At 37.1% G+C, this 25,669-nt stretch overlaps 1 protein-coding gene across 3 annotated transcripts in view; it reads left to right on the top strand.

Annotated features, from left to right (window-relative positions):
• The window catches only part of atp6v1h (ATPase H+ transporting V1 subunit H), a 47,933-nt gene extending 32,851 nt beyond the window's left edge, over positions 1 to 15,082 (top strand). For all 3 annotated transcript variants that reach the window (XM_065276467.1, XM_065276469.1, XM_065276468.1), the window contains 4 exons: positions 38 to 163; positions 3,040 to 3,141; positions 6,404 to 6,517; positions 14,741 to 15,082. In XM_065276467.1, coding sequence (XP_065132539.1) covers positions 38 to 163; positions 3,040 to 3,141; positions 6,404 to 6,517; positions 14,741 to 14,807 — 409 coding nt within the window. In that variant the 3' untranslated portion in view covers positions 14,808 to 15,082. The remainder of the gene's footprint in view (positions 1 to 37; positions 164 to 3,039; positions 3,142 to 6,403; positions 6,518 to 14,740) is intronic.
• The last annotated feature ends 10,587 nt before the right edge of the window (positions 15,083 to 25,669 follow it).

Genomic DNA, 25,669 nt, shown 5'->3' on the forward strand with positions numbered 1-25,669 from the left:
ATCATAAGGTCATTGATTTCTTGTGTTGTTTATGTAGCTCTTTCGATGAGTACAGCTCTGAGCTGAAGTCTGGACGGCTGGAGTGGAGTCCGGTGCACAAATCTGAGAAGTTCTGGAGGGAGAACGCTGTTCGCCTCAATGAGAAAAACTACGAGCTGCTCAAGTAAGACCCAGACAGTGTTTGACGTAAGATTAGGGGCTATAGACGGATTCAACAGCAACAACATAAACAAACGGCCTTTTGTGGACTAAACACAACTTTCTTTAAAAGTAGTTTATTTCTGATAACAAATTAAATTAATTACTGTGTAAAATGTATGTATACAATGTTATGCTGGGTACACACCAAAGATAATCGGGCTGATTTTGGGCCGCTTTCCCCGAAACAATATCAAATGCAAATCACCTCCTGAATGCTGATCCTCATATTAATGAGACTGGCGTCCAATTGTTAGTTAAAATGCAAGCCATTGTCATAATCCTCCAGCATTACAAGGACTCAGCATTACATAGGGGGGTCACCACAGATATATTTGTACAACAATTATATGCTGTAACACCTTGCCAAAATCACAGCATAAATGAGAGGAATCACTAAAATTAAATAGATATGTGTTTTCTGCTCCTTTTCTGCACGCGTCTGATATATGCGAACTGTTCTCCTGTCATTTTAGTGTAATGGGCGAACATGTTTCTTCATGCAGGTTTTGTTATGAACATCATAATTAGGACTATTATAACGAGAGACATAGAGAGAAACGATTGTCCGGGAGCTTGATGGCTGTATTTTCACACTTTGACATTTAATGATAAAAATGCACGTTAATTAAGGAAAGTATTTGGTTATTTACACCGTGTTCTGCAGTGATCTAATGGATGCGTATTTGTTGCCATCTGTCGGGCCATCTCGCGCTCCCGTAGTGGACAATGTGACCGTGAGACTGCACTGATTAAATATTTAAAATGGTTTTCGATTTAAGATTGAATACTACAAGATGTATATGAAACAATTATTACTCATTACAAGCGCAAATAACACTGCTGTATTTCATCGTCATAATAACGTGGATCTAACGTATGATATAGAGTGAAATTAAATGTGTGTGTGTGTGTTATCAATACTTATAATCGTTCTTGTCATATTTACTTTTTTCAATCTGATTTCAGTTCACTTTCTCGCCATCTGTCTTACCAATTCCCATTAATTGTCTCCAGAAAGTGCATACGCATGGGTCAGAGTTTGCTTACAGGTGCGCACACACTGCCGTCAAGTTTTACTTTATAGATCACAACCTTTGCGTGGGAAGTGGCTTGCACACGTTTTTAGCCTCGTTTTGTGCGTACGCACGCTTTATAAATGAGGCCCCAGGTTCCCGCTGTTTCCATGGCTTTACCCAAACCCTTTCTTTTTTTCCCTTGAGTTTTCTGTGAAAATCATTTCAAACACTATCATTGAAATTTCTTCCTGCATATCGTCCGCCATGCTTATTCTGAAGTCATGCAAGTTTTGCGAGATTTTCTGTGTTCACATTTGAGACATTTGAGGTTGAAAATCTGTTAGTGTGTGGTGTGCTGTATTTGACACATTATTGCACACGACACACTATAGGTGCAAAATGGTTAAATCTAGGATTTTTTATCACATTTTTAAAAATCTTACAAGTTTTAAAGGTGACATAGAATGATTGAACGGGGTATTTATCCTTGTTCTGTGATGTGACATGTAGACAAAAAGTGTTTTGTTTGGGTCTGTAATGCCTTAGAAGCTTCCTAAAAACCTCTCTCAGATAGCTCTATTAGGGTGGGGGATTTTAAACAAGTGGTTTTGCATCTATTTGGCTCCCCCTACTGGCTTAACTTGCAATCTCATTACTGATTGGCTGACTTTGCTGCCACTCATAAAATGTAGCCAATTAGTGGAGGGGCGGTGAGATGCCTGTGATGTCATAAGCATCAGTTTTTCAGAATGGGCCGTTTTCTGGCTGACATTTCTAAAAGAGGAATTACTATGAGACTGAGATGTTTAGCATGTCTAGAACTTTTTGTATGTTCGTGAATGCGGGTAGACTACCATTATTCAACAAAGACAAGGTAAAAATGTTTTTTTATTCTACTTTTGTGTACCCAGCATTACAAGCAGAAACGTGACATTTCCACACATTCCTGTGCTGTCCTTGAAATGTAACAGTAGACGTAAAAAATTACAAATAAAGTTAATAAAAAAAATATTGCGTGCATATTTAACGAGTAGGAATGAGAGTGTGTTTAGTTCTCCGGCTGTTAGTGAAGGTCAAGTGTGTGAAGGTGATTGCTCTGTAATAACTACATTACTACTGTAAATATTTTGAATATACAGTATTGTACTTGTTAAAAACCTTCTGAATGAAGTGATGTGAATGTGTTTTTCCCCTCTTGTCAAGGTCACACAAGTTGAAACCAGAGTGTAGTAGCAGCAGTTCAAACTCATTTTCCTCAATGTCTAATCAGGCATCAGCTCAACCCATCAGCTCGACAACTCCGTTTAAATCCTAATCTGCTCATCTCATTCCTCTTTTCACCACAATCTCAACCATCACCTCGAAAAGGCTTCATTTCAGCCCCTAACAATTTGTATTTTACATGCGTTCCTTCTCCATTTTTCCCTCATCCTTTGCTCTCAGTGGGTAGGTGATTTGGTGCCTCTGACTCTATTCTGAGCGCCTCATTTTGTAGTTCTCACACGACTGATATAATTTCCCTGCTTTCCATGCGACATCGACCCATCTTGCACTTGACCTATCGTTTGCGAGGCGAAAATGCTTCGCCGAAACGTCTGAAATGATATTCCTCGGATCAACAAGCCTCTTGTTGCGTGTGTCCTCCTATCTCTCTCTTTTTTAAACTGATAGAACCTTTAATATCTTCCCGGACAGACACGGACGTCTCCAGCTGTACAGTAGCGGAGATGTATTTGCTCACTCTGGGTTTTGTTTAACCCCGAAGCTGTTTGTGATTGCTTTCAGGTACCTGAAATAATTGTTTGTCTGTGCTTCCCACCAGGATACTGACCAGGTTGTTGGAAGTGTCTGATGACCCCCAGGTTATTGCTGTGGCTGCTCACGATGTGGGAGAATACGTGAGACATTATCCTCGCGGCAAGAGGTAAGACGCCATCCTTCATCCTTTATCTGTGCCCTTTGGTGAGGTTTTACGGTACCCAATTGTAACCAGCTCTGGATGATTATAGAGCTTGGAATAGCCAAGGTTGGAGTTATTACCATCTGTGGGGTACTTGCGCATGATCATATCCGTGTCGATTTACATTAATATCACTTCACAGAGCTCCACCTCAGCTCAACTCATCCTATTGCGAGATATCACCACAGCTCTGCGTGTATCACCGTTCACATTTAACCAGAGAGTTTTAGACTCATGCAAGAATGAACATATCATCCTCTGTGATATTGTGTGACAACTCTAGAAGTTGGTGATAGATTCCCTATGAGTGGCTGATACCTTCTTTACTCCAGACTCTTCAATCCCCGAGGGTGGCCACTCAGAACGCACACCCTCGCTTTCCTCTTCAAAAACCCCCATTGCTTTAAATGAGGAGAAACCTCATTTACAGGGACTCGTCGGACCGAACCGCCCATGGTTCTGACCCTATAATTAAACCACTTCAGAGCAAATTAGCTCCAGAAATCATCTGAGAGAATTGCACCCATTTGCGATAAGTGCCGTGATGTTGGCGATCTATCTTTTGTTCTCCGAGCTGTGGTTTTGTGGTAACTGTATGTAATTATGGGACAAAATGTAATTGTAAAATATCATTAAACAGAATTATCTAAAAGCTGCATGCTGTTATTAACATGTAATCTTAAGGGACATCATCTGCAATACAGTACCCCACAGACAGCACTTTAGAGCACAATTGTACTGTCAATAATGTTACACTCATCGTGGCCTTAGCAACCCAGAAACCTACAAGAATCATGAAGTGGTCAGAAGTACATACTTAACATGCAGGAACCGAATAAAAAAAAATCCTGTCGTTAAAATCTAGTTTTTTTTTGTTTATACGATATGTGGTGTTTTTAATATGCTTTACGACAACCTATGTGCAAATTCATCATTCAACACAATTGCTAAGTAAGTTTTTTTCTCCACAAAATTGTAGTTTTCCAAAGACAAAAGCACGGTTTGATATAGACTCTATTTTCTATGAAAAAACATGTAACCTATCATGTCAACACAGTTGACAAGTGGATAAGGTAGTTCGATAGCAGCACTGCTGTTTTTGTGATGCGAGCATGCTGTGCTCACTCGTGCAGTGTGAATGCTCTAACCTGTAAACATTAGCACCGAAAAAATATGTGCTGTAACGTATTTTCCGGACTATAGTTCGCTCCGGATAATAAGTCACATCAGTCAAAAATGCGCCATGAAGAGGAAAAAAACATGTATAAGTCGCACTGGACTATAAATTGCATTTATTTAGAAAATTATTAAGAACAGATATTTAATCTGAAGAGGCAAATTATTCAACTAAATAATAGCACAGAACAGCAGGCTGAATAGGTGTCCGTACATGTTAACATAATACATTAAAGGTTAGGGGTTGTGCACACCAAAACTTTTAAACGCGCCTAAAAACGCCTGGAGGACACCGATTTGAAAAACGGAGAGCTTCCATTGGAAACAATTGAAAACATGCGTCGGCCCCGGGCGTATAGGCTTTGGTGTGCACGCACCCTTATTCAGCTATAACGTAAACCACAGCATACAGAACATACAGGTTAAATATGTGTCTGTACATGTTAGCGTAACACATTACAGTTTATTCAACTAACGTAAACAATAGCATACAGAACATATTAAACACAATTGTTTCCTCCTCTTTATGTAAACCTCGTCCATGCAAAAGACAAAGGAAAACAGGCCAATCTCAACATAACACGGACGGTGACCGTGTGACGTTACAGTCGTGATGTACGACCCAACACTAAATTACACATTCAATTAAGTACAATGTTGTTACAATGTTAAAAACAAAGTTGAGACTGCTAAGTTAGCGCTATATGCTAGTTAATGCTATATGCTAGCGTTTAGGCTGTTCTACTATTAATGTTACAGTTACGTTTTGCAGGTCCACACTCTTAGAAAGGATGTGTTAATGTGTCGTTTCATGTTGATTTTGTGTTAAAATAAAACACAAGTTGTGTTAAAAGTAACACAACATGTGTTGTTTCAACAATAGCACAGAGATGGGTGGATTCTGGGACAACGCATTTAGAGTGTTGTCCCAGAATCAACACTAGTGGGTTGTTTTTAACACATCCATTCTAAGGGGCCAGTCACACCAAAAGCGTTTATGGCAGTTGCAGGCACCTTTTTTGAATGATATTTTATGGTCACTGAGCGTTTGCGTGCTGTTTATGCGTGCTGAGCGCCTTGCGGTTTTTGCCGCCGGCTGCAGCACGCGCCTTTGAAGGAGCGCTGAGAGCGGAGAAGCACCCGACGTTATCGCGTCTTTCCATTCTCCAATCGAATGAGGGGAGAGGCGGGCCTTACGTTGTGGTGAGGGAAGTTTACAGTTGCTTTGAAGAACTCGCTCACTCTCTCCTGCGTGTTTATGCACCTCTCACCCTCAAACAAGGTCAGAGCAAGCGTCCTCTTTTTAAAGTTTCTGCTAATATGACAGTTAACAGCAAAAGAGCTCTCACGCTTCAATATTTGATTGACAAGACAGCTGACTCGGTAGTTGCTTAGCAATATAAAAAGCCGCGTTGCACTGCTCTTTTTAAAAAAAGGCAGTGCGTCGCGCCTTGTGTTTCGAAGCGTTTAAAGCGCGGTTGGTGTGATTAGCCCCTTAGAGTGCATAACACACAAACTTACCACTCAGAAAAGTCCATTAACAATCTCCAAACAATTGATTATTCCTCATATTACGTAGCTTTGGCCGACATAAGATCTGTTTACACACACAGCTATTCTAAAGACCTGCTCTGACAAACAGCCAATCAGAGCAAAGGTCAACATTATTATTCATGACTCTTTCAAATAAGGTAATAATAGTCCATTTCATTCTTAGGGCAAATCCTAGGGTTGTAAATGGACTTGTAAAACCATTTCTGCATAATTTTTGCACTTAATAATGGCACATACCTTTTATGTAGATATCAGAAAACAATTTAACAGATTATATCAATGCATTCTTTGGCACCTTCAACAGCCATATTTTTATGTTGTTTTTTTACCCGAGTGGCCTTTTTCAGTGTACAGACATATCTGCATTGCCAAAGAAATGCAGCTGTTGTTCTGAATTATTCCCAGAGATAAATCCAAAAGGAAAAATCTCCAGACCTCTGTGATCGACCATCATGCTGAACACAATAATCTGGAGCTCCATCTCTCTGTCTTTCAGGGTGATTGAGCAGCTGGGTGGTAAACAGCTTGTGATGAACCACATGCATCACGAAGATCAGCTTGTCCGCTATAATGCCCTGCTGGCTGTCCAGAAGCTCATGGTCCACAACTGGTACGTTCACTTGCTTGAATGAATGCAACATTTAGGTGTCTGGAGGTTGAATACTTACATTTACATAACTATATTAACATTATAATGGACATATTTATAATATACATATTCATTATACCTAATATCTGTGCTCCAGTAATTTAATTGTAGATGATTACATTAGCACTGCAAAAGTAATGTGTTTAATCCCTTGTAACATAAAATGTTACTTTGAATAAAAACGTCTGCCACATACATAAATATATTGCAAGGTGTATGTAATCTAATGACATTTTGTTCCTTTAGCATTAGTTCATGTTTAAATGAGACTCGAAATAACCTGATTCATTTCTCTACACGTATGATGTGTTTACCGCCCTGTGTGCTGTGTAGCAAAGGCGTGAGCTGGACCTCGGGTAGACCGAGTGCGACCTAACACAAGTACCTCATTACTGTGCCGGTATTCATTAAGATAAACCCCAACACAGCCGATAAGTTAAAACACAACAGATCATACTAGCTTATAAAAAAAAAAGAAACTGTTCTCTGTCATTATTCAATTACAATACCTGTCTGTAAATCTTCATCTTGAACAGAAGGCTTAGCACCAAATTGACCAAAATTCAAGTGACTTTAAATATCTATATCAACACAGTATAGGAAGCATGCAATAATATAAAGTAACGGCTCCATAAAACATCATGAATAATTCATCTTTTAATTGGTCTCACCGGGAGAAGAAATGAATTAAAGCACGTGCAGATGTTCAATATGGGAAACTTTTTTTTACTGTGTCAACCCAGCCTGATGCATATCTAACAAAGCTCTCCCACTTTCTCGCTAAGATAAAGTCCTGTCTTCTTCAGACTGTGTGATGATAATTATTAGCCATTAACTAAATGGTTCATGTGTAATTTTCAGGATTAATTGTGTGCAATTTTATAGCTTGACACACAAAGCATGTCTCAACCAGAAAAGAAGAAAGGAAGAAATGGAACAATACGTCCGGATTGTTCTCTGAAATAATTTAATGATTGCATCTCTGCTCGGATCACCCAAACATGGAGGAAACTATTAAAGAGTATACTAGGAGTGTGAATAATATTTAAGGAGTTTAAAACCGAGGTGAAGGTCAAGTCCTGTTTGTGTTTTTAATTGTGGGCCCAGGAGAATGAATTGGCAGGATGATTTTCTGAATGCGGTTTCCACACAAGAATAGCCTACTCTCAAATGCCATCTTTGCAATTTAGCCGCATCCGCATACACTATTACCATCACTTTTCTTCCTCTCAAGAACTTTACTTCTTCATATTTTTTACTTTTTTACTGTGATTTTCAGATGGGTTCTCACCAACCATTTCGCTTTCCATTGCATTATTGCTGTGCGTCATGCATCACACGTGCTAATGAAAATTTGTTTTTCTTTCTCCGTTGTTGTCGTTGTAGCTTGTCGTCTTATTGTTTACACCCAGCAGGATGCAGAAAATAACCAATAGCTTCCCATTAGGAGAGGTGGTGCTGTCACCACATTATGGCTGTCGTTTTTTTCCCATTCTCACTCCATAGAGACTGTTTGGTGTCATGGCAACAGCAGAGGGGAAGATGCTTGAGTTGGCACTGTTCTAGATGGCTTACTTTGCACAATTTGAGCTTTATTGTATCTTAACCATCTGGCCTGACCCCTGGAGACGTGGTGATTTGCATCTGCAGAAATTTAGCTGAGAAGTTGCTACATCGTGGGTTGTTCGGTGCAACTTAGCATGAAATCTCTCGGACGTGCTTTGCTCTTGTAAACCTTATTTTAATAGGAAATGAAGTCCTTCTGATCCAAATAACTTTGTACTGTAGTGAGTCACACTTTTGCTGTGTAATGGGTTTCGTATTCTAGAATTCGGGAAGACTTGAAAGGTACTGCTGTATAGGACATTTACCTTTATGGGGTTGGCTGACGCTTTTGTCCAGAGTGCATTTAAAGTGCGTCTTGCAGGTTAACCACCACTGTCGATTAATGGGTACATAAATCACTCAAGATATGTGTATAATTTTTAAAATGTCTCAAAAATGGTCTTAAAGACCACTTTTTTTACGTTTTTGGTATTAACGGTTTTTTTACGCAATTCTGCGATGACGTCACGTTGGGGAGAAGTGAAGAAAGCCTCAGCCAGAGCCATAGAGATAGATGAGACATTTATTGCTGTTTAATACTTACGTATACAATTTGGAAATCATATATACATCGTAGGAAATATATAATGTGTTATACTGCAAAGTTACAATGATAATTATTATTTATGATATCTGTGGAGATAAATAAAACTACGCAAATCTGCTGATTTGATCCATTCATGTCCTGACCACCAGGCTAGAGATTTTTAAACATCCTTAATCCACACTTACTAGTCTATCAAATAATATCTCAAATATATTGTTTTGTGAAATAAAAGGATGCTTTGTTATATTGTTTATGCGATTATAACGAATCACACGATCATTTTATACGCAGCAGTCAGCAGCTGCAGCACACTCGGATCCGACCGCATACATACTGTAATAAACAGGCGTTCGGCGGCTTTTTACATCACGACAGACTATGTCATTTGAGGAGGAACCGCTCATTGATCACCGTATTTTTATAAATCCTGTACATGTTTGGACCTGCCGAACAGGTTGAGCACTTTCATATACTTTGTTGAGCAGAGAGGCTGCACTTTGACCAGCGGGCTGCGGGAACCGGCGCCCATCACGCCACCACACGGTGTTGTTAACTCGAAACGTATAACTATTATCAGATCGACCCACCGGGAAAGTCCCGACATTGCCATTCCGCTACTGGCTGTAAGAAAGCGAGTGCGTTTGGGTCGCTGGTCCCCGCGAACAGATGTGACGTGCCTCACTCACCTTCCTGGATTAGAGACATGCTGCCAAAACCGTTTGTGCTGAAGATCGCATAAAGTTACACCCATTTCAGGCAGGATTATGGACCCCCTCAAGCCAGCATGCATGAGTATGTTAATTGTTTGTTTACTTTCTACACGAAGATATGCTAACGTTATGCTATCTGGCTGTCTGCCTATCTCTCTATACTAGCCTATCAATCTGTCTGTCTGTCTGTCTGTCTGTCTGTCTGTCTGTCTGTCTGTCTGTCTGTCTGTCTGTCTGTCTGTCTGTCTGTCTATCTATCTATCTATCTATCTATCTATCTATCTATCTATCTATCTATCTATCTATCTATCTATCTATCTATCTATCTATCTATCTATCTTTAATCTGCGCTATCAGAACTGTACTTTACTCGTCTTTCTATAGTCATTCTCAATGCTCTCAATGCGGCTTTGATAAATTCTCTCCCCAGCGTGACGTCATACAGTGCGTTGTGGGGGAAAGGAGAATCATTGCAAACCGCTGTACTTTTTCATACTTTTTCGGGTTTTGTGATACCCAACAACATAAAATACAATGGATAACAGTTTAAATGTTTATTATCAACAAGCAAATTGCACAAATTCGTTGAAAAATTTTACCTGCAAATCGCCCTTTAAGGTATTTTATCGGTGTGTGTGTGTGTGTCTCCCAGGAATTGAATTTTAGACTTAGCCTTGTTAGCTCAATGTTTTTTAAGGTGAGATTTATGACAGATGCATGAATTATGGATTTTGAGACTATAAGTACTATATAGAGAAATATGAACAGATGCTTCAAACTTAAATCTAGAGATTTCTAGTCCTTCTTTAAGGCAGTAACTTTCATAGATGGTTATGTTTGTGAGTCTGACAACTTAATGTGAGTTCTTAAACCAGAAAACTTGTATAAACATCTTACATGTTTTCTTGTAATTGAGCAATTTCTTGCAGGCCCTTATGTTTAGGTTCAGTCATTTTACTTTAATGGCAATGAAAATGTTATTAGTAGGTAATTGAGATGTGTTATTTTCACAAACCTCCACTTTTTGGAAAATCACTTTTCTTGGAAACGAAGAAAGTAAACCACACATTAGGGGGTGCTGTGATACATGCGACCACCCTTGAGTTATATTCAGGTCCAAGTACTCACATTCGTAACCACTTAAGTATTTTTTTCTTTTCTGCTTTTCAAAATCATCCACACACATCAGTGCAGCAAGGTCACACTTGGTCTTATTTAGCTGGGTTTAAATGAAGGCCACAGAAATAGACAAAACATTATAAAAACAAGCTACTCTGAAGACGACTTCATTATTGCTTGCTACATTTTCACAATAGAGGATAAGCAAGGATAAAAAATGACATTGATAGATTTGCTGAATTTTCTTGCTCTCCCTTTGTAACACACTGATGTCAAAAGGAAAATTTATTTTTTGAGGTGTCCATGAAAAGAAAGTCAAAAGGCTCTTAAAGTCAATAAGTGGACACTGTGTTCCCTCTCTTACATCTTTGGGTTTAGGTGGTTTGGAAATGAGACTTCACCTGTAAAGCATGATTGCTTTGTGCGTCCTATTTGTTTTTGAACGCTACATTTGCATCTGTTCTTTTCATATGCAGAGCTCGGAGAGGCAGAATGTATATTCGAAAAATACAAAGTCATTTAGATATATTTCAGAAATCGACTCACTGATGTGCATTTTAGCAAAAAATGTAAATTTATCTCAGTATGAACATCCTTTGTGAAATATATATTCAGAAGGTAGAGTAATGTGCTTCTCTGCATATTGATTTTAGCCATTTAAAGTAAAGTTTCTAAATTACACACAAAGTCATAGTCAAGGTGAAAGCCTTTCATTGAAATCACTTTCTATGAAGTCCCTAATTATAATGCAGACATAATGCCTTATGTGTTGTATCATCTAATAAATAATCAACAGTTACAATAAAGCAGTGTGAAAAAGTGTTGGTCCCTTTTGATTTTATTTTCTTGTTTGTCGCACTTTAATGTTTCAGATCATGAAACAAGTGTAAATATGAATCAAAGATAACACAAGTAAACACAACATGCAGTTTTAAATGAAGGTTTTTATTATGAAGGGAAACCAAAATCCAAACACACATGGCCTTAAACCTAATAACTGGTTGGGCCACCCTTGCACCAACTGCAATCAAGTGTTTGCAATAACTTGCAATGAGACTGTTACAGCGCTGTGGAGGAATTTTGGCCACTTATCTTTGCAGATTTGTTGTAATTCAGCCCTTAATGCACTTTTCACACAGGGCCATGTGGGTTGGGATTTTCTTTTCCTTTCATAATGAAAACCTTGAATTAAAAACAGCATGTTGTGTTTACTTGTGTAATCTTTGAATAATATGTAAATTTGTTTCGTGATCTGAAACAACAAGTGTGACAAACATGCAAAAAATAAAAATTGAGGAAGGGGGTCAACACTTTTTCACACCACTGTAAATGGGATATAGACGGTTTAAGCAGTAACAACATAAACAAACGGCTTTCGTGGAACACGCGTAACTTCCGGTAAACTGCGCTAAGAATAAATAACAACAAAGTCCTTTTAGAGTAGTTTTTATTTCTGATAGCAAGTATAGCTAAATCGTATAAAAAAAATGACACTGAGCTAACTTTGCTGTTTAAAATGTGTACTATAATGTTTAGTGTTAACCACAGATCTTCTGCCAAACACCCCTTCACATAGTGGAGATCCATGATCGCTGTATCCCCTTGTCTTTTAGAAACCAAAACATTTGTTATTTACGAAGGTGTTTGTTCCAGAGTTCATTTTAGCCACTAGTTAGACCATTAAACAAACAGAAACCGGAAGTAAAGTTCTGACCAGACGCATAACCGCGACAATGCACGTGCGTCCAATGAAAACGTCTATAAAGGAGAATATACCAAGACACATCTATTTGAAAATCTGGAATTTGAGGGTGCAAAAAATTAAAATACTGAGAAAATCTCCTTTAAAGTTGTCTAAATAATATCCTTAGCAACACATATTACGTGTGATGAATACATATTTATGTTAAGAAATTTACAAAATATCCTCATGGATCATGACCTTTACATAATATCTTAAATTTTTGCATTAAAAAATAGATAATTTTGACTCGTACAATGTATTGTTGGCTTTTGTTACAAATATACCTGTTACTAGACTTTATTTGTCCAGGGTCACATATTAAAACATTATAACAGTGATTCTTGGGAATTTGGATAAAACAGGTTTAAATTTTGAAAAAAAAAGTTAGTTAAATTACAAAATCTGAAGGTATATCATTATAGACCAAGGTCTTGGCTGTTCAGCAATTTACCGGTGCAACCTCCCCTGTTTGTATTTCTTTCATAAAATAGGCGTTTTTCCAGTTATTACTCATACAACAGTTACTTTAAGCCTAAATAGAAAAAGTAATGCTTTTTTATTTAATAAACATATTTTTGTATTAATAGAGACTATTAATTTAATAACTCAACAGCACTGAAGAAACATATTGTAAGCATATTCATTAATAAAACTCCGTTTGACGGTGGTGACATTGGCCTCATTATTCCAAAATGTATACCACTCAAGTCAATGGCTTCTTGCTTAAACTTTATGTAAATATTTGGTCCAAAAAATAACAATCCTGAGCACTGTGATGAACAAATATCAAATCATAACTTCCTAAAATACATAAAACCTGCCAGAAAAGACAGAAAACCTGACGGTGGTGACATCTGACGGTGGTGACAAAAACCTAATATAGATAAAAAATAGATGAGTTGTTCACATTAACCATCTTGTTTCCCCTCTGTTGCTAGCTACTTCAGACCTCTTCTTAAAAATGATACATTTATTTCATAATCGAATCAAATATTTTTATACAAAGATGACGGTGTTGACATGTTATGGTTGTCACAGTAGCAGTGTCCAAAAATATGAACAAGTTTAAGAGAAAATAGCAAACATACAGGAGCTTTGAATGCAAAATACAATTTCACCACTAGATGGGGGAAAATCCTACCTACTGTCCCTTTAATGCATTATTAATATGGGCCTTAATAGAAACTTAAACAGAAATTTACTATTCATACTTTTTAATACAGTATGTCTAAACGGTTAAAAGAAAGTGAGTCTAATAAAGCTATACTGAAGTTAGCAGAAGTGCAGTGTGGTTAATCTTCAATTAATTTCAATTAAAGCATGCTTCAAAGATAAACTGTGTGCCTGCCTGTGCTATATATAAATTATTTGCAGATATCACCTCTACATTGAATCCATAGCAACACTTAGGCAAGTCAGTATATCTTTAATGATGTTTAATGCAATTAGTCAGAGATGTGAACACTGCTGTCATTTTGTATTTTTGCAGGTTATGAGTTTATGAGGCATAAATTGAGAATTACCACATGGGAGATAGGTTTTTGAAACTTTTTCTTTACTCTGTTTCTTCTGTACACTAATAAGGGGCCATTTTTAGGACAACATTTTCATCTGGTTTTTTTTTCATCCAGTTTGGCTGTTTGTTTACACACCAAGTGTGTTTTGAGGTTCTAAAGATGCAAAACTTTGATGACGCTTCTCCAACAAAGTTTACAAAATTTTCGCTTGTGTAATGTAGAAGTTGGAGGTGGAACTGTTATTGCTTCAGATTTTTTTATCTCTTTAGTTCTTTTGAGGCAGCACATTGGTGATCTCTTTTTAATGGCTCATCACTGATGTACAATACAGTGTGGTTTATCTGCCAAAAAATTACAATTAAAGGAGTGACTGTTGTGTGCTAATTTAGTAATTTGGCTAAGAAATGAAGAAATGATCTATTGTGTAGTCTCACTAAATTAAGCTATAAAGTCTGAGTCAGAAGTAAAGCACACCGCTTCAAAAAATGTCAGAGTTGAGGAGAAACACTTAACAATGCCTGACAGGAAGAGCAGACGGCTCTGGCTATACTTTAGAATTGTGGGCACTTAAATCTCTGAAAGATTTGCAGGACACAGATAGCCTCAACTGACAGTTTGTCAGAATTCACTCTTCTTTGTAAAATGACATTTTTCGTGTTCAATGAGGAGGGAATCGAACTTTGCACAGTACAACATTCAGGAAGAGATTAAAATGAACGGAGTTAGAATAAATCTGAGCTGAAATAAACAGCTGTTACTGAAAAAGTTTTAATGTCTTTGTAACTTCTTTTAACATGCGTGCCTATAGTGCTGGCTCAAAAGACTGCTATTTTATCTCCATAAAGGCTTGCGTCATATTCAGATGTACAATGAGAGGGACATTATAATTGTTTGAAAAGGGAATATGGGTATAATCTTTCTTTGGTGTGTTATTTTTTTCAGGGAGTACCTGGGAAAGCAGCTACAGTCCACTGAACAGTCGACTCCAGCTGTTGCTGCCCGAAGCTGAACTGTGTTTGTGGGTGCTCGAGTCAGCGTGTCTGATCTAGTGTTATCTGTGTAAATGTTCATCTGTGCTACATTATAAATATGTCAAACAAAAGCTGTTCAGTGACTTGATATACTGTATCTCTTATTTTATGTTGTGCTTTATCTCATTGTGCATTGTTGAACACGTGAAATAATCTGAATCATTATACAATAAATATATAAAAAAAAATGTTATTTATGTTGTAGATGTAAAACAATGAGTATGCATTCCAATAAAGATTAATCAAACAAATAGTATGTGCTGAATTGTGAGATATTTTGGGATTTTATTTGACTATTAAACATTTTATCTTGGTTGAGTCGAGGTTGTTAAAGTTGCTCAAAACATCAATTTGCATAACATTTTATAGCAAAGGATACAATTAACACAGTTTTAACACAATGTTTATTTAGGTCTCTATAAATCCTGGTTTATGGCATTGATTCTCTGCCAAGTAGCATTTTATCATGGGGGTCTATGGGAGTTGACTCCCTTTTGGAGCCAGCCTCTAGCGGCCAGTTGATGAATTGCAGTTTAAGTTACTTCAATATTGGCTTCATCAGAGAGATCGGAAGGTCGTCCCTCGGTAAAATCCAATATAAATACCTTTAGATTATGTTTATCTACCTTTAACTTGTGAAAAGGCTTCCTACACACCGTTAGTTTTTTTTCCATTTCGGATTTTGCGCTCAGACCATATTTTAAGCTATTACAGTATAGGATATATTTGAAGAGTTCATGCAAAACCCTCTTAGGGCGGATCACACAGAACGCGTTCCTGGCAGTGGAAGGCGCCTTATTTTAAATGTTTTCTATGGGTAGTGAGCGTTATGCACACCAAGCGGCTCGCGTTTTTGACGCCTGTTGCATTACGCATATTTGCAGGAGTGCTGTGAGCGTTCAAAACGTTCTCGACATCATTTGCAATTTATTTTTTTTGCAGGAGCATTTTTAGCAGCTGAAGTTGAGTAAGGTCAATGTAATTTTTAAATTTTTTTACATTGTCCAATCGAATGTGAGGAGAGGCAGGCCTGCCATTGTGCTGACAGAAGTTTAACGTTGCTTGGAATAACCGAAAACTAAAGTCACTCTCTGTCTCCTCCATGTTTGTGCACCTCTCACCCTCGATCAAGGTCAGAACTGGCGTCCACTTTTTAAAATGTCTGCTAATATGACAGTCAACAGCAAACCAAAGTTTTAAGAGCATTCATGCTTCAATATTTGATTTACAGGACAGCTGCCTCGATGGTTGCCTACCAATATTAAAGGGACTGTAAGTAGGATTTTAAGTGTTTATTAATCAATGTCTTTATTCATAAATATGTCGTTGGTGTCAAATGACCTCTGCCAGTGATCTGACTTTTCTTTGTAAGCTTAGAATTTCTCCTCTTTATTTACATTGAACGGGTAAGTTCAAAGAGGCTTCCATGTCGTTTCGCCGTATTAATGAACTATAATAGCAGAGAGGTACAAAAAGCACTTGCCTACCAACACGTTTCCACAACGCGTTTTCATTCAGAACACATGAACCAGCTGCAACGGACAAGGAGATCAGTGAGTTCATAACGGCTACCGTAGTTGCAACACGCATTTGGAAAGGCGAGGCGCTAGAGAGCACTGTTCATTTGAATGCAAAATACAATTTCACCACTATGGGGTAAATCCTACTTATTGTCCCTTTTAGAAAACGCAGCGCACTGCTCTTTTTTACTGTTAAAAACATGTTCTTTGTGATCGGCCTCCAAAATGCGTCTGACATGTTTTCTTCTAAAGAGCTTTTTTATCAGGCTCTTATGTTTAAGTTTCGTAATTTCACTTGAATGTCAATGAAAAGGTTACTAGTCTGTAATTGAAATGCCTTATTTTCACAAATGTCACTTTAGTCATTTACTTTAACAGATTTGACTTTCTCTGCAAAACCCTCTAAGCTCCTTTAGAATGATGTACTGTATGTGTCCTCTAAAGCAGAAACTGAACTAAAGTATCTGGTAATGTAAAAAACACTGTGAACCTCAGCTCTTGAGATCTGCTTTCATATTTCCTTTAGGATCATCTCAAACTGAACAGACATTTTGGCTTACAGCGATAGAAACACCTCTTTACACTGTGGTGTTATCAACATCACAAAAATTGAAATCGGATCAATGTATTTTTTTTATTTCACAGCAGTTTTTTAACACATTTTGTGGTGAGGTTATCATCACCTACATTCATAAACAGGAATCCATTTGGCAATTACGTCCCATCCCATTTTTGAATAACCTCTAAAAACCTTTTCTGTGGTAGAGCATCAGAGGAGAGCAGATGCAGCCAATGGGTAATTTATGTTTGGTTACCTCTCTCTCTCTCTCTCTCTCTCTCTCTCTCTCTCTCTCTCTCTCTCTCTCTCTCTCTCTCTCTCTCTCTCTCTCTCTCTCTCTCTCTCTCTCTCTCTCTCTCTCTCTCTCTCTCTCTCTCTCTCTCTCTCTCCCCAAATGGAAAACAACCTATAGCACTATAGTGTTGTCAGTTAGCAAATAGGTAGGTACTCTGTGTGCTTGTGGATGTCCAGATAGAGATAACCTTCAAAGCCCATTACCACAACACTATCAGACTGATCCAGACTAGATGTTGTTATCAACTCTGGTGTGATGTGTTCGTAACGGAGTAATTTTATGTTGCATACTGAGTGCCCAAGGTCTGGTAAAAGAAGGTTGTTAGTGGCAATAGATGTCTGATTCAACCGTATCAAAAACCTTGTCATTCCTTATTCACATCACATTTCTTTACAGCAGTTTCCTTTTGTGTTGACGATGAATTGACTGATGTCTAAGATTCTGCGTCTCGGCAGAGTTTGGATGAAAATGTATAGCATGCCAGTACTTAAAAGATACTGAGTAGGAGTTTAAAATGAGAACAGCTCAGACATCTTTTTGTCGTTGTCAATGATGATTTTACTCTATATAAAGGCTTTTGTTGCATTTAAAAGTGACAGTTTGAGCTTTGTGTCTTCACATATATGGAGGCCAAGATTCAAAATGTATTTATTGGCATACCTGCAAATGGTAGGTGAACTGAAAAGAAAATCTGTTCAGAAATATATGTTTTTATCTTAGGTGTTTTCTTTTTTTACTTATTATGTCATATAAAATAAAAGTTAATGATAAGTTTTGCTGTATCATGGAATGAGTCGCGTTGTTAGACACGACGCAAGGCAACAGGCTTGTTCGACTTCATGCGGCGCCGCTAGAACTGTCAGGAAGTTGACGTCAAAGTGCCGCGAGAGCGAGACGAAATTACAATTCGTATGATTTCTCGATTTGTTCTCGCGGTACTTTGACGTCATCCGGTTGTCGGTTTTTGCGGCGCCGCATGAAGTCGAACAAGCCTAAACTCTTCACGTGACGTCACCTTCGGCGAAAGTGACTGCGGTTACGCCCACCGAGTGGAAAAATGTCTGAGAGAAAGCATTAGCATAACGTAAAGGGGAAAAGTAGTTGTGTGATCGACTGTGCTAACAGATTAAAAAAAGTTCGACTGCAGACTGCAAAAAACACTCAAAGGAGAAGTAAATCAGTAGCAGTAGCCATATTTCAGGTATGTAAAATTTTGCTTTACAAATACACCAATGAACACTCTTATTCTGTGTAATTGCAAAGTTTTGTCAGTGAGCCTTCATTAAAAAACATCCATTATGATGAGCCTTGTGGGATGGTTTAATAGTGTTAGGCAAGACAAACATATGGTTATGTCAGGAAAAGCAATGTCTGACCATATGCCAATGTCCACAGAGACTACTGGTTGTTTGGCAAGTTGTTAAGGCCAACTAAATTCAATTTAAGCTGATAATAGTCCGTTTTACTGGCGTTTTAGCAGCACCCGCTATGAAAACCAGCCATTTTGTTGAATGTTTTGCCGCTCAAGGTCAAAGTCCGCAGCGTGGTCACGTGGAAAAGTGACTCCGTTGCATACCCTCTTTTCTGATGACACAGCCTCAAGTAACGTGTTGTTTAGTAAATACAAATATAAAATCAACTTCCATGAAGTAAACTTACTAAAAACCTTTTTAAAAATAGTCCTTGATCGACTGTGATTATCAACAGACGGTTTACATTGCTAAGGGTGCTGCGCATTGATATTGTAAATAAACGTTATTTATCGTAAATAAAACAAATGTTAACCAAAGACCGTCTGGAACTAACCGGTTTTAAATATATCTGGTAATCCCTACTACAGTGTGGGCACAAATTTACCCAGTAATTGACCTTTAATTTTGACCTTGTGGGGACATTTTTGGTCTCCATGAAAAAACAAAGCTTATAAATCAAACTGGATTAGTGAAAAGTGATAAAGTGGAAGTGACATGCTTGTCAATTATGCAACACATACTCAAAATGTTGACCTCTGCATTTAACCCATCCCAGTATTGACCACACACAAGGGTTACAAGGCTGACTTTCTAACAACTAGGCTATGACCGCGACTGAATAGTTTTTTTATCTATAAATGCAGAAAGGTTTCTGTGATGGTTACGCTTAGAGGTTGGGTTGGGGCAAGGGGATATTATATTTAGTTTATACAAAATTAAAACCATTATGTCTTTCGAATGTCCTCACAAAAACATGTTGCATTCATGTGTGTGTCTGTGTGTGTACGTTTACAGTTAAAAATACAAAAGGTGTTAATAGTTAAAAATTGGACACACCATAAGTACGTTTATTGAAATCTGAGTGTTTTGGGGCTGAAGAAGCACCTGTGTCTAACTGAGCCATTCGCTAAAGCCGCCTGTCTGAGCCAGAGCTTTGTAATACAGGTGGAATATTATTGACTAGACATATTGACCAGGTCCCTCCTTTCTTGTTGACACAGGTCACAGATTGCTTGTTCCCATGGTTACAATTAAACAGGAGCAACTCCCATTGCATTTCAGAGCGAGTCTCCTGTCATTGTCAACAGAAGATGCTCTCAGACATAAGACACTGCAGCTGTCAACAAGATTTATTGCTGTTGTGTTGTTTGCACATGTATTCCTTTTAGTGTCTTTGAAACTGTTGAGTTTTTACACGAACGTAGAAAGATTACATTGGGGTACTACTGAAGCCAGTTTGTATTTCTGGTTATCCAAGAGTGCCAGCAGATTCAAAGGTTACTAAGGGTGCACGGGAATCCAGGAAAAACAACTTTTCAGAAGCTAGGACAAAAAAGTAAAGTTTATTATATGGGTCATTCTACGAAAAATTTTCTGTCCCTAGCCTTTACAGAAATATTACACGTGAAAAACACTTTGGTTACTTTATATATATATATATATATATATATATAAATGAAACAATATGTTATTTGAACAATTACATCTTCTTGAGCCATCAATGTAGCAATATTTGATTTTTATTAATTAATTAGAATTCCAAGCACCACAGAAGTGCTTTATTTTGAGAACAAAAACTGTTTTTTTCTTCCATTTAAAATACAATAATGTGTCCATAACTATCAAACTATCAGTGGTCCCCTGGATTTTTGTCACTGGTGTTACCGTTTAACAAAAAAGCTCTTATTTTTAAATCAAAATCATACTGATGACATTACTTGACTTCCTTCTTTCAATTTCCTGGAAATCTTTGAAGAGAAGCCCATGGTAAGTCCACTGTCTCTTTTCACTTATCAGAAATCTTCTCATTTATCTCATGATTTCATATGAAGCTTTTAGTTTAAGTCACTGGTATGACCTCCTTTACTGTTTGGGAATTGCAAAAAACTAGAATACAAATGGATTAAACTACTTAATTTTGTGAGTATACAATGATTGACAACATGGTTTGATACTTTGCAGCAGAATTTTTTTTTTAATTAAGTTTTCATGAAAATTGTCAGTGGTGTTACCTTATGGGTAACACCAATGAAGATCAGTAACACCAGTGATTGGTGATTTGTTGTGTCACTTTACTGTGTTTTTTTTCTTTCACATTAAATAAAATCTTTTACAATGTGACATGATTATCATTTTAAATTCATTGAATTCTGCTACACTTAAGAATTAAGCTTTAAAGCTGAAAAAAATAATATTTCATAAACACCTTTAATATTGTTAAAGAAGTAAGGTAACACCAGTGACAAAAAAAATGGTCTATGGAGTCTTGAAGTACATGCACACAAAAAATAAAAAATCATTAAGCTGTCATTTATGTGTACTCATAAAGTCAAAGAGTAATCTAATAATGTGGTCTAAGTTTAAATGTTAGAAAAAAAAAATTTTTAAGACATCTTGCCATACCAAAAGTGGACGTTTCTGTAGAATGACCCATATGCGTTTCATCTTCTAGATCATAAAGTGTTCCTCTTAAGTCTACAAAAGTGCTACTATTAAGATTTGTAATGTAAAATTTGTCTCCTAAAACTTACAGTTTCTATACTGTAGATGTTCAAAGTTTTGTCGTGATGCCTTGCACTGTCTCCGCATATTGAATTTCTCCTGCTTGGTTACAATCAGTCTACGATTGAATCCGTTTGACATTTGCTAGCCACAGGTTCTCCTTCTTCAGTGAACCTTTTACTAACAACAGGAGTTCCTATTCAGCCCCTGATTGCTAGATCAGGGCCGGTTCATGGCATTAAGGTACTGAAACTGACTTTAACTCTGCAGAATCAGCCAATAACTTCATTTATTATAGGAATCAGACTTGCAGAACATGTTCCCTATGTATTTTATCATTAAATGTAGATATGAGGCAACTTATAACCATTGATTTTCTTAAAATTGAATCTCTTACTTACAAAAATTTGACTCTATGTATGTATCTAATTCTGAGATTAGGAGCATCAAAGTTTAAATTCAAGGATTGAAAATTATTTGAATGCCCAAAATCATTAGGATATTAAGTTAGGATATTTCTGGGTTTTTTTGGGGGGGGGGTTTGCACCCTCGGATCCCAGATTTACAAATACTGTTGTTGTATATCAGCCAAATATTGTCCTATCCTAACAAACCATAAATCAATCGAAAACTTATTTATTCAGGGTTGATGTATGGTTTTGTGGTCCATGGTCAGATATTAAAGGTATCAAGTTTATTTTTTCAGAGAATGTTCTTTATATTACTGTAGGATGATTTTATGTAGAAAACATTAAATCACAAAAAAATAATATCTTAAAATTCTTAAATCAAGATACGTTTACTTGAAAAGCAAACATGAAGCACATTTAATATTTTAGGTTCTTTTGCCACTCAATATTTAGATGTTTGTACTGAAAAACAAGATGAGAGAAATCCTTTTATTTTTGCAGTGTATCAAGCTGGTAGTCATGAGGTTTGGAGAATTGATGCCATTAGCACTGTTTGTTTATTTATTTATTTTGGAAACTAATGAAATACGAATCAATATATTACATAAGTGGTTAAAAAAGTGCCCAAAAGAAATCAGTCAAGTCTTAACTTGGTCCGTTCAAGTATTTTATGATATCATAAAACGCACTGCCCGAGAGCGTAAAGCATAAAACTCTCTCCAGAGCTATAATTTTATTCTCTAATACTGTACCATCAGCACTAATGGCTGTTTAAGAGCGCTCAATCTTCTGCTCAGCGCTAGCCTGACATACGAGGACTTTGATCAACCTTAGGCACCATCAGCAGAGCCATCTGTCCCTGTTCATCGTTTGGAGAGGCTCTTTGCTGTGTACAGGTGGGCTGGAATGGAAAGTCTGAAGTTTATGTTCCTTTTTGTCTTGTGTGCATGATGAATGCTCTGTGCCATTTTTAGAAAAGGACGTTGCTCAGTGCATTTGTTCTTAACAAATATGAGTAAGACTGTGAACAATAAGGCAGAAGTAATTTGAGAGTTAACTTTGTTCCTGGTGTGTGTGGTCGATAGGCAGAAGTACATTATTTGTAAGTATTAAAGGGGACATTACACAAAGATGTCAAATAAATCTTTGGTTTCCCCAGAGCACGTATGTGAAGTTCTATCTCAAAATACCATATAGATAATTTATTATAGCATGTTAAAATTGACACTTTGTAGGTGTGAGCAAAAATGTGCCGGTTTTGTGTGTGTCCTTTAAAATGTAAATGAGTTGACCTCTGCACTAAATGGCAGTGCCGTGGTTGGATAGTGCAGATTAAGGGGTGGTATTATCCCCTTATGACATCACAAGAGGAGCCAAATTTCAATTAGCTATTTTTTCACATGCTTGCAGAGAATGGTTTACCTAAACTACATTACTGGGTTGATCTTTGTCACATTTTCTAGGTTGATAGAAGCATTGGGGACCCAATTATAGCACTTAAACATTAAAAAAGTCAGATTTTCATGATATGTCACCTTTAATGTCAGCTAATGTGTATGCTATACAAGGAATCTTCCACTGGAAAGATACAGAAAGGAAACAAAATATCACCCACATATTAGTAGGGCAATTTTTCAATTACTCTGGTTTTTTACATGGTTGATTCAAAATCGATTCTCAGAGGCCAAAAATCGTTTTTTATTTTTATTTTTTAGAAATGAAATAACCTGATCCTGTTTGATCAAGGAATGTGACTGTTCTGACTTTTTTCAGCATACATTTTTCATCTTGCATCAAAATTGTATTGTATTTAACATAATTGTATGCATTTGAAAATTAAAGATGGGTTCTGTTTAAATGTACCCAAGTGTACCTAAAATAAAAAATATATATACAGGTTTGTGGCTCTTAATTTCTTTTTATTAATTTCCCACTTGTAAACTTAAGTTCACTGTACTTTTTTATAAATATAATATTTGTATTAAATCTATATTCATTGAGTTGAATGGACAATCGAGTATAAAAACCGACCCGTGAACCAGAATGGATATCCAAAATCGAATCGATTCGATAGCTTGTGAATCGAAATCGAATCGATCTGGAACATCTGAATTGATACCCAGCCCTACATATTAGTGACTGTATGGAAACCCATAAGTCATTTTTATTTGTGATTTACGGTTTTCTACATAGAATCATCCAACATAACATACAGTTTTGTACTTTATGTCTGAAGTGCAGGACTGAATATCTTTCATAATCCTTGCGTTTAAATTAGTCACATGAACCTTTATGAATTATTTGAAAGTAGAAACTGAAGTCTGGCATTAAACTGTGATTCTGCCACTTGTTTTATGACCTGACACCTCCAGTAAATCTATATCGGCATCTGCGTCAGAGAAAGTGTTGATAACCTGCAATGTATTCTCAGTACTTTCATGCGGCTATGTTGGAGTCTTCGAGGTATAGTTTAATCCTTTTTTCTTCTGTTATTGAGGACCAGGGCTCTGTCTTTAACTAAAGCAGTAACATTTAATTTGCATTATTTGTAGCACAAACAATCTATTTGATGGATCAGAGGTCCGAAATGTCTGTGGTTTAGCATGAAATAACACACACCCTGAATCGTTGTGCCCTGATGAATATATAAATGAGAAACTTCAGTTGCCGTGGAAACTGTTCCTAAACAAACTTTGTTCCTCAAGGTTACTGAAGAATAGAAGAACGATCCCACCATCTCTCTCTATTTCTCTCTCTCTCTTATCAAACATACACATATGGTGCAGATAAATTGTGTGTAAACATCTGTGCTATTAGAATATTAATGGTCTTCCTGTGTTAGCTGAAAGCTTCAGGTTTTTTTAACAATGTGTGTAACGTAGAGATGTTTTGTATTGTACAATGACTTTAGTGAAGGTTTTTGACGGATCAATGAACGTTTTAATCAGATATGCTAATTCTTAACTCATTCTTTACTTATCATGTCAATCAAGGCACAACCTGCTTTTTTGACTTGGTTTGGGAAAGGAAAACCTCAAGCTCCAAACAGGACAATAGGCTCTGTAAGTAGTCCATATAATTTGTGCATTGTGTATGTTTTATTTATAAAGAGTCATTCCTTTAACAGAACTGATGTTTTGTTGCTCCACACAGATGTGATCCCCACTAGGATTTTGCCATTTCCATCACTGTAATGATCTTCCTTTATAAACCCTTACATGAGTTTATGAAGCACAAGCATTTGGGAGGAAAGCATATCACACAAACAACACCTACCTATGTCTCTTAGCAACATGTGAAGGAAAGAAAGAAAGAACAATGGGGGTTTATAGTATGCTATGCTTATGAATACTGTAGAGGCCTACGGTATCCAGTAATGTGACAGAACTGTGTTTCAAGAGTTCACACTTACAAATAAGTCAGCTGGTATGTGTATTTGTCGTGCAGTCTATCCGAGGAGAGGGCTCCAAGCTCAGGTTTTGGCCCAAACCCAGAGTTTTACCCATGCATTTCTAGTTAGGAAGTAATGAAAAAAGTGAGGAGGAACACGGGTGAGTCGACTGTGTTTCTATATAGGCTGACTGCTGGTTACATTTACATGATAATTTGGTAGATTATTTGAAAGTTTTCCTCTCTTATTTTGTTATGAAAACATAATGAATCATTAAACTTTAAAGGGCAACATGAGATCCCTTGCTGATGTTGACCCTCAGTCAATTTAGTTCCGTTTACAAGCCCCCTAAAAAGGCAGCGTTACGCACTAGAAAGACAGCATTAAAATCTTGCCCCTTGTTATTTATTCCATTTAATTTGTTCATCATCTAGAAAGGAGAACTTATTATCTTTGTAATATTTTCACAGTTTTATGGGTTCCTATGGGCTAGGAAAAATATGCTAATTAGCATAGACCCCCTGATAGCAATAAGCTCTGGGGCGGATCCGTAACAGAACCGCTCCGAAGTCGGCAGCTCTGGTCTGGATCTGTTGCATGAAATAACATAATAACATGCATGAAGTGTTTTTTATCCAAAATTTCCTATATAAGAAGGCATTATGCTTGGTTGCCACTATTTGATCCAGAA

Source organism: Paramisgurnus dabryanus, chromosome 6 (genome assembly GCF_030506205.2).
Source record: "Paramisgurnus dabryanus chromosome 6, PD_genome_1.1, whole genome shotgun sequence".
Taxonomy (NCBI): Eukaryota; Metazoa; Chordata; class Actinopteri; order Cypriniformes; family Cobitidae; genus Paramisgurnus; species Paramisgurnus dabryanus.